General features: G+C 36.8%; 4 protein-coding genes across 4 annotated transcripts; all 4 read left to right on the top strand.

Moving 5' to 3' along the window:
• Window positions 1-1,251: 1,251 nt before the first annotated feature.
• Window positions 1,252-1,866, top strand: LOC145671623 (uncharacterized). The gene has a single exon (XM_081740819.1). The coding sequence runs from the start codon at window positions 1,252-1,254 to the stop codon at window positions 1,864-1,866; it is 615 nt and encodes a 204-aa protein (XP_081596945.1).
• Window positions 1,867-6,064: 4,198 nt separating this feature from the next.
• Window positions 6,065-6,883, top strand: LOC145671622 (uncharacterized). The gene has a single exon (XM_081740818.1). It carries the CDS (start codon window positions 6,065-6,067, stop codon window positions 6,881-6,883), a length of 819 nt encoding a protein of 272 aa, XP_081596944.1.
• A 596-nt stretch (window positions 6,884-7,479) lies between these two features.
• LOC145671621 (uncharacterized) lies at window positions 7,480-8,013 on the top strand. The gene has a single exon (XM_081740817.1). The coding sequence runs from the start codon at window positions 7,480-7,482 to the stop codon at window positions 8,011-8,013; it is 534 nt and encodes a 177-aa protein (XP_081596943.1).
• Window positions 8,014-8,327: 314 nt separating this feature from the next.
• LOC145671620 (uncharacterized) lies at window positions 8,328-9,407 on the top strand. The gene has a single exon (XM_081740816.1). It carries the CDS (start codon window positions 8,328-8,330, stop codon window positions 9,405-9,407), a length of 1,080 nt encoding a protein of 359 aa, XP_081596942.1.
• Window positions 9,408-9,950: the final 543 nt, after the last annotated feature.

Raw genomic sequence — 9,950 nt, 5'->3', positions numbered from 1 at the left:
ACCCAATTGAGCATCTGGGTGTATATTGTGCAAGAATGTGAGGAAAGCGTTAGGCTGGAGACCAAATCTTTCTTCAAAACCATGTCATGGAACTGTGGGAACAATTTCGTGACACACTATCTTGTTGCTCGAGACTTGTATTAACATACGAGTGAGAAAACAGATGTGCTAAAATATAATGTAATATTTCAAATATTTAAGTCCTTACACTTTTCAGTCTTAGTTGGAAAGAAAGAAATAAAATAAAAATGCAAAGATTTAAAGGAAGGTGTTTAATATTAGCTATCATTATAATTGTGGGTATTTTATTTACAAGAAAAAGAAACAATAAATACGCATGCTATTAGGAAGTAGCGCACGAGAGAGAAAAACAAAGAACCGGTGGCTAGAGCGTTAAAATATGGCGCGAGGCATTCTGGTTCAATCATCGCCCAGAAGAGTTTGTAGTGCTCAACATCATTTCCGCGGGTTCTTTCCGGGTTCTCCCCTTTCCTCTACATTCTCAAGTGAGGTGGAATGAGTGAGGTAAAATACTTGTCCATGTGGTTTTACTCCATCGAAGGGCCTGCAGCTTGCACGTATAATCTACAGAGAAATGGAGCATGTGGTCAAAGCAACGTTGGTTTCGAGTAGTGCTGTCGAAATCGGTTTTTGAAAAAAAAAACGAAAACTGGTTTTAGAAAAAAGTGAAATTTCATTAAACCGAAATGTCGGTTTTGAAAATCGCTTTTGCGGTTTCGGTTTTGAAAACCGCATTTGTGGTTTCGGTTTTGAAAACTGCTTTTGTGGTTTCGGTTTGTGAAATCCGCAAATCGGTTTTCTCAAAAATCGAAAACCACCAATGTCACAAAAATTCACAGCACTAATATCAAGTAACGAGAAAACAGCAAAGAATCTTTCCCCACTTCGGCTCACAGTTGCCAGATGGAAAAAATTTCCCTCGGTGTGGAGTTTGTATCTGACAACATTGTGAAAAGTTTAAAAACATTTGACTGTAATGGGACGTAGTAGTTCTGCAGAAGCTAGAGAAAAGGTGGAAGTCATGTGTACTGGTAACATTTGTAATTTTTGAAGACATTCAGTCAATTTGTGTTGTTTTGGTTTTGTTTGTAGAATGATATAGTAATGTGTGACGTTTAATGGAAAATAGACAAAAGATAGAAAGTTGTATTTTGATTCTTAAACACAAATGGCTTTTATAGACTGTAACATTTTGGCACACCAGCGTGAGGTGGGAAAAAATGACGAATCATGGATAAATTAGTAAAGGCTAGGAAACCGGTGCAGATATCGTTTTCAAAGGCTTATAATAGCTTAGTGGCTGAATGTGAAAAGGGCAATGTAAATGTGGAAAGTGTCAAGTTATATTTTACAAAGTTGGAGAGACTTATAACCGAATTGTCAACTTATGATGAAAATATACTTGAACTGTTGCTTAGTGATACAAGCAAAAAAAAAAGTGAAGCACGTTATATGGAAGAGTACAACAACGTGGAAAGTTACCGGGAAATGTTTGACGAAGCGCGTGTAAAACATGAGAACATTTTGAAAAAAGTAGCTGCTTCTAGCAGTTCAGGTGGTCATACAGGTAAAAAGAAACTTAAATTACCGAAAATTAAGTTGAAAACTTTCAGTGGGGAAATAAGTGAGTGGATAAGTTTCTGGAGCCAGTTCAAGCGAATTCATAACGATGATGAAATCGAGAAAGAGGACAAGTTCCAATACCTGCTACAAGCAATTAGTACCGGTAACAGAGCATGGGGCGTAGTGAACAGTTATCCACCCACAGCCGATATTTACGATAAAGCTATAGAAAGTTTATGCAATCGTTTTGGTCGACGTTTTGATAGAGTACTACATACGTGAACTGTTAGGACTTGTTATACAGAATGCCGAATGACTTGTCATGTCGAATGACAAAAATAAGTTAAAATTGTATTCCTTATATGATAAACTTGAGTTATATTTACGTGCGCTAGAATCAATAGGTATGACTAGTGAAAAATATGCAGCTATGTTATTCCCCTTGGTAGAATCTTGTTTGCCTGATGAAATTTTGAGGGTTTGGTTAAGGCATACAGCGACTGCCAGTGTAAGTGATAGTAACGCAAATACGTTTAGTGAGAAACTAAAACAGTTGTTACAGTTCCTGAGAAATGAGGTGGAGGGAGAAGAACGCATTGCGTTAGCTCAAGCAGGATTTAAAATGAAACAAACTTCCATGGTGAATTTTAAAAAGAATAAAGAAGAAAAAAGGATTCCTACTCTGTTTTCTGGACAAAATCAGGTAAAAGAGGACAGTGTGTTTTTTGTGAGGCGTATCATTTACCACAAAAATGTGAAAAAGCCAAAAGTATGAACCTGGAAGATGTATACAATTAGTGCTGTATTAATTTACATTTTGATATGCAAATTTTAATTTTATTTCTATAAAATTATTTGCCTATCAAAATGGTAATTTTTATTGTTTATTAATAGGTATTAGTGTTATTATTATATAATCCATTATATATATTCATCAAATATGATAACTCAGCGTATCAAAACTACATAATTTACAAAATATTAGAAAGAAATACATCTCAATTGATATTATAGGTATATTGGAGTCTCTACGAGCATTTTTTTTTTTAAACTGAACGTCTTTGTGTTGGCTGAGACCACACAAGACGCAGCACAGTATTTTTGGACATCTGAGTTTGAACTTTCGAATGTTGCTAACTGGAACTTGAAATTGACTCCAGAAATGTTTTATCACGAACTATGAACTCACTGGCTAAATAGTACTACTCTCCAACCTAGTACAATAGTTCAGAGTAAGACCCATTGCAACTGTAGGCATGTTGTCGCTAGTGAGTTCCATTGTATTCCATTTACCATTCAAGTGCGAAAACTACGATACAATGAGATGTCAAAACTTTCAGAGTTTACCGATTCTAACACTTAACTCCCCGCTCCCCGCCTCCAATGCTTCCTACGAGAACGGACCTAACTGGAGATGCCCTTCCGTTTTGGCGGAGGAATACAAATTTCAAATGGTAAGCTGAGTAAATGTTTAACTAAAGTGTATTTAAATTACCAAGGTTCTTGGACATAACGAAACTTACTTTTACTATTTGTAAATCGTGTTGACATGTTCTCGTATGTCAAAGTATCCCTACATTGCACCACAATCATGTACTAATTGCAGGAAGACTCCATCGCCGGAAGTCTGCGACCGGCTGCTAAGAAGCCATTACTGTCTGGTACGCAGGTAAACAGTGGGAAAACAATTGTTAAAACAACCCCAAAACACTAATTATGTGTGTTGTCACACTATATGTTACATCTCCAAAGGTTTTTACATATGTAAAGAAAAGGTTTGTGTATTTATTTACAATGTAACAATCTGATAAATATGTTTTTAAAATTCTTTTTATAAAATGCTGACATATTTCGTCTGCATTGACACAGTCGAGGGGTTGCAAACTTTCACCTACAGGTGTCTACACCTATCAGGGGGTGTGTACGAAAAGGGGGGAAGTCAGCAAAAGTAGCAGAATACCATTTTGTTTGTAATATTATGTGTTAATAAGTTATTTTATATAGAATGTGTTATATGCTTTAAATAGTAGAAAGTTGTAGCTTCCTGCTAATCATATTTAAAAAATGAAACAACAAACTGTATAGACAGTAATCATGAATTTTCCAATGACCTCAATTATCAAAACAGTACTTGCGTGGGTTGCCATTGACGGTTGGCCATAAGCGAGTATACAGCCAGAAAGAGAGTTTCAGGAAATAGTCCCTATCGACAGGGGTATTATCTCTGAAGGCTGGGAGGTCGTGTGTCACTTCGGGTCTTGTTCAAGGAGGGTTGACGTCTTCTCTACGTCAACTCTTGTCTGCAGGAAAATAACATTAGGAAAACATATAAGTGGTGCGAGTAATTATTTTACTTTCTGCGGGAGCCGGAACTTTAGTTCATCGACTTACAAAAACTTTTTGCATATTAGCAAGGCATCGATTGCCGTAAGTTAAAAGGCATGTGCATAAGTGCAAGTGATTAGAACTACAAACATGACGCAGTCGGTGTTTCTGTTGGAGCAGTGTTAGTGAAGTGATCAAAGCATTGTCAGAATGTAATTGACCTTTATCAAACAAGTCACTGTTGAGGCATTTACCTCAAGTATTACAAGTTCTCACTTGTTAGTGATAACAGTGACACTTCAACGTATATAATGAACACTAAAAACAGTCATATAATTTTAGTCTAATACTGTACTATTGTCCTTCAATTTTTCGTGACAAAGACTACCTAAAAACTCTTTGTAATAACTCTTGCCAATGGTCAAACTAGTTTACTAGTACACTACTGTGACGTGAAACTGCCAGCAGTACTTCAGTAGAGACCAACTACAACCGAATAGCAGCAGCGGGGAAGAGCTCCGGATACCGAACTCAGGACCTCTCTTAGATGAAGAAAGAGAATGGGAAATTCAAGACAGCAAGAAGAGAATGCGCGCCAACGTGAAATAAAAATAATGGAATAAACATTGAAAGAAACAAAAACTTAACAAAGAGTTATACATTTTTTTTCTTTTCTTCATAGCATTCTATTAGTGTAGTGTGTGTCTGCAGTGGAAAAGTTCTCATTATTAAATAAAATCATTTATCAATCGAAATTTTGTACTGCTACTTTGCTACAAGTTCAAATCCCACTTCAAGGATACTGTAACTGGATGGTGGTGAGTACACTAAGATACCTAATGTATTTTTGTGTATGTAAATTCTTTGCAGGTGGTCGCCGGCTTGCAGTGATGGTGCAGCATCCTGTAATTGGTATAGTCCCTGTAATATTGTGTGATCTGTTGGTTAACTTACTCATTCCCATGGTTACAGGGAACAGGTTATCTTTATGGTAACTAATGATTAAGTTGTTGCGTTTTCACAAGGCAGGTAACACAAGAAGGAAGGCCGATGGAGATCTACAAATCGGGCGTGTTTTTTGCATTTTGGTTATTAGTCAGATCGGCATACGGAAATTAATTGGTTTATTATGTAACCATTTGAAATTGAAATTTAAGAGTCTCAAAGTTGATTTTTTTTAAGTCTCTACCGAAGTTAGCTCATTAAATTATCTTCCTCTTGTGGACCCACGAGATAATGATCTTTTGATTGATAATCAGAAGGCCATTATCACGACAATTTGCAGTACTGATATATCAGTGCTCACTCAGGCTCCCATGCTTACACAAATAACATTGCATCAGAAGGAGTCAATCCTATATTATTTACAATTTGTATCTGCCCTGACTGGGTCTATCTACAAAAAGTAGCACACACCCTCAGGGTAGTTCACAAAGAGAAAAAGAAACTTTTAATGCAGCAAAAGTGTTGTTTTCGGTGTTTGAAACCTCAAAAACACACTGCCAAGAACTGTACGTTTAATGTTGTTTGTTTTTTGTATAAGGGAAAACATTTTTCGGTTTTGTGTTCGGAAAAATTAGAAAACAAAACAAAATAAAATTCAGAACAGCATAACGTAACGCTAACGAATCAAAATGGTAGGGATGAGTTTCTCCTACAAACACTTAAGTTAAAATTGAAAACAAACGGGAAAGAATGTGTAGTGCGTGCACTTTATGACAGTGGTTCACAGAGATCTCTGGTCTCTAAGCGAGTAGTGAAAGTACTGGGTTGTCAAACAATATGTACTGAAACTTTAGAACATAGTTTGTTTGGTGGTGTCAAAACACAAAAGGAATCCCTTAACAAATATAGTATACTTGTAGCTGATGTTAATGACAATCATTCCTGTAGGATGGAAGTTTTAGAGAAACCAGTGATTTGCGGTGAGATACCTTGTCTTAAACTTGGACCTTGGTTAAAAGAAATGAAGAAGAGAAAAATTTGGTTGTCTGATTTAGATAGTACGGGAGAAATAGAACTGTTAATCGGTGCGGATATGGCTAGTGAATTTTTAACAGTAGTTATGTTAAAGTTAGAGTCAAGACTATTTGCTGTTAGAATAATGTTTGGATGAACGATAAAGGGTAAGTTACCGTCCAAAAGATGTTATGGTATGTCTGCCAATGTTGTGATCACTTTATTGTCAATCAGTGACCGTATTGCGGATTTGTGGAAATTAGATACGTTAGGCATCACTGACCCAATAGAAGTTAAGACTAAGAACGAAAACAATGAAGTAATTTTAAGACATTTTGAAGAAACTTTGTGCGTGAATTCAGATGGTCGTTACGAAGTTAAATTGCCATGGAAGGAAGAACTTATGGAACTACATGACAACAAGGAAATAGCTGAAAAGAGATGTGTGAAGATGACCGAGAAGCTGTGGCAAGAAGGAAGATACGAAGACTATGATAACGTTTTTCGAAACTGGTTGGAAGAAGGAATCATAGAGGAAGTACCGGAGGAGAATCTGGACAATCGAAGTTACTATTTACCACATAGGGCAGTGATAAAAGAGAATTCCACTACCCCAATCAGGCCAGTTTTTGATGCGTCTTCGAAAACAAAGGGTGCGTATTCATTGAATAACTGTTTAGAGAAGGGTCCAAACTTAATTGAAGAAATTCCTTCACTTATGCATAGGTTTAGAGAGAAAAAGATAGCGATTATATCGGACATTAGAAAAGCTTTCCTGCAAGTTTCGGTAAATAAGAACGATCGTGATTATTTAAGATTTCTTTGGTGGGAGAATTTTGACGAAAGGAATTTTAAAACTTTTAGACATATGCGAGTTGTTTTTGGTGTGAATTGCAGTCCCTTTCTGTTGGGGGCCTTGCTTAATTACCATTTAGAAAATGCTCCCCGTGAATATAAAGAAATAGCTAGTAAATTCAAACAATCCCTTTATGTCGATAATTGTCACGTCTGTTGACAATGAAGACGAAATGTTTGGTTTGATCGAAAAATCAAAGTCGCTGCTCAGTGAAGGTAAATTCGATTTACGAGGATGGTTATATAGTGGTTCTTCTATAGGCAGTAATGATTTTTACACTCCAGTTCTAGGTATGTTATGGGACACATGTACAGACACTTTATTGTGTGATACAAAGAATTTAGGCAGAGTAGAAGGACCAGTGTCAAAACGAGTTATTTTACCTACTGCTCATAGGTTATTTGACCCTCTAGGATTTCTGTCACCAGTGACGTTGATCCCAAAATTGTTACTTCAAGAAAGCTGGGAAAATAACTCTTGGGACACACCAGTTTCTTCAGAAATTTCCAGGAAATTCGACAGGTGGTATAAAGAACTGGCGATGTTGGCCGATATAAAAATTCCTAGACAGTTTGTACAAGATGTTACAAGGAACTATTGGACGTTACATGTTTTTCTGTGATTTTAGTAAAAATGCATATGCATCTGTCGTGTTTTTGAGAAGTGAATGCAATGGAGAAGTGAATGTCCAGTTGTTATTCAGCAAAGCACGTGTTGCGCCATTGAAAAAGTCAACTATTCCACGTTTAGAATTAATGGTCTGTTGTATCGGAGTTAGACTTGCTGTGTCTGTGATTGAGAGTTTAAATTTAGACATTCCTTTGTTTTATTGGACAGATTCTTTGGTGGCGCTTTATTGGATAAAAAATGATGAACCTTGGGGAGTGTTTGTAATGAATAGAGTGAAGGAAATTCGAGCTCTTTCCGATGTAAAGTGTTGGAGGCATGTACCGGGAAATTTGAATGCAGCTGACCTACCCTCAAGAGGCTGCAATGCTGCAGCGTTACTGAAGAGTAAATGGTGCGAAGGACCTGACTGGTTACGGCAGACGGAAGAATTCTGGCCGAAAACTGATATGAAACCAAATGCGCTTGAAGTAAATAATGAAAAACTGAAAACAGTTGTTTCGTTAAGTGTTGCAAATGAGCCAAAGTGGTATATGCAATATTTTTCAAATTATGAGAAATTAATACGTATGGTTGCATGGATCTTGCGTTTTATCCATAATTGTCGTTCAAAAGAAAGTGAAAGGTTAAAGGGTGGGCTATTGAGAAATAGAATCAGCTGAGAAGGTTATAATGAGAACTATTCAGAAAAATGTTTTGCTAGTGAAACAATTGTGTACTTTTGTTGATGGTGAAAGTTTGATTAGGTTAAAGACTAAAATTGCACGTAGACTCGATGAAGATGATTTTCGGAGTCCTATTGTATTACCACCTGAGCATGAAGTTGTGAAGATGTTGATATTGAAGGAACATTTGAAATCATCTCATGCTGGAGTTCAATTATTATTGACAAAGTTGCGTGAAAGGTTTTGGATTCTTCGTGGGAGAAAAATTGTAAGTTCTGTTGTTAGAAGATGTGTTAAATGTAAACGGTACGATGCAAAAAAATATTAATGTTACACCACCTTCCGTGCCAGAAGACAGAGTTAAACATGCATTAGTTTTCGAAATAACCGGAGTGGATTTAGCTGGGCCTCTCTTCCTTCAAGATGGGAAAAGATGTTGGATTGTCTTGTTTACTTGTGCCAATTATCGTGCAGTGCATTTAGAACTGGTACTGTCTTTATCGACCGCTAGTTTTTTGTCAGCTTTTAGGAGATTTATTGACAGGCGCGGAAGGCCGAAGGTAATTTATTCTGATAATGGAACGAATTTCGTCGGTGCAGATAATCTCTTTAAGTTAATCGACTGGGAACAAATTTCTTTGTACTCATCAGTAGAAAGAATTCAGTGGAAGTTCATTCCACCTACCGCTGCCTGGTGGGGTGGATGGTGGGAGCGAATTATACAAATGATCAAGAAGCTTCTTCGTAGGACGTTGGGTAGAGCGTCTTTAAGTTATGAAGAATTCAGTACAGTGTTGTGTGACATAGAAGCAGTTATCAATGCACGTCCGTTGACTTGTTTGTCAGAATATTCAAACGATCTCACACCCATTACTCCAGCTATGTTTTTACAAGATAATTTGGAGATAGGAGTACCTGATCTGGATCATATAGAGACAGTTGACAAGTCAAAAAGATTTAGAAGATTGCAGCACATAAGAACACAATTGAGAGATAGATTTCGTAGTGATTATTTAAGTCAGTTAGTACTGAAGCAAACCGAAAAGAAAACTTGTCGAGAAATAAAAGGAGATGTACTTATTGGAAGTGACAATAAGAGAAGACTAGACTGGCCTTTAGGAAAAGTTACAAAGGTGTTCCCTGGGAAGGATGATATTGTAAGAGTAGCTAGGATTAAGACTGGGAGTGGAGAAATTATAAGACCTGTTCAGCGGTTGTACCCCTTGGAAGTGAGTTTTGTTCAAACAGAAGAAAGTGTTGTGGAAGCAAAAGATGAAGGGGAATGTCCGTCTAAAAACTTGACTTTAGGTAAAATTGAAGAAAAGGGTGAACGTGTTGTCACAACAAGAAAAGGTCGAAAGGTGAAGATACCTGTACGATACTTAGTTTGATTTTGTTTTGATTTATTTGTCATAAATCAAAAGGTGGGAGGATGTGGAGTTTGTATCTGGCAACATTGTGAAAAGTTTAAAAACATTTGACTGTAATGGGACGTAGTAGTTCTGCAGAAGCTAGAGAAAAGGTGGAAGTCATGTGTACTGGTAACATTTGTAATTTTTGAAGACATTCAGTCAATTTGTGTGGTTTTGGTCTTGTTTGTAGAATGATATAGTAATGTGTGACGGTTAATGGAAAATAGACAAAAGATAGAAAGTTGTGTTTTGATTCTTAAACACAAATTGCTTTTATAGACTAGACTGTAACACTCGGCGTAGGGAAAAAATGCTCAAAATTTGCAGAGGGGAAACAAGGTATTTTTTCTTAAAATATCTTAAAGTGTAGGGAAATTCATGTTGAGTATACTTTTACAACTGGCAGAATAAAAAAAAAAATAAGTTGCAATTTCTCACAAAGAGGCACAGCTATCGTTACTGGGGAGCAGGGGTAAAAGTCCGGGGGAACGCGGGGGATGCCGTCCCCCACCTGGAAAATCT

The sequence above is a fragment of the Thermobia domestica genome, chromosome 15, assembly GCF_964235325.1.
Source record: "Thermobia domestica chromosome 15, izTheDome1.hap1.1, whole genome shotgun sequence".
Taxonomy (NCBI): Eukaryota; Metazoa; Arthropoda; class Insecta; order Zygentoma; family Lepismatidae; genus Thermobia; species Thermobia domestica.
The sequence above is the reverse complement of the archived record's forward strand: the minus strand, read 5'-3'. Positions and strand labels throughout refer to the sequence as shown.

Excerpts from the sequence above, each read along its gene's own strand:
- LOC145671623 (XM_081740819.1), top strand. The coding sequence starts at position 1,252 with ATGGATAAATTAGTAAAGGCTAGGAAACCGGTGCAGATATCGTTTTCA.
- LOC145671622 (XM_081740818.1), top strand. The coding sequence starts at position 6,065 with ATGTCTGCCAATGTTGTGATCACTTTATTGTCAATCAGTGACCGTATT.
- LOC145671621 (XM_081740817.1), top strand. The coding sequence starts at position 7,480 with ATGGTCTGTTGTATCGGAGTTAGACTTGCTGTGTCTGTGATTGAGAGT.
- LOC145671620 (XM_081740816.1), top strand. The coding sequence starts at position 8,328 with ATGCAAAAAAATATTAATGTTACACCACCTTCCGTGCCAGAAGACAGA.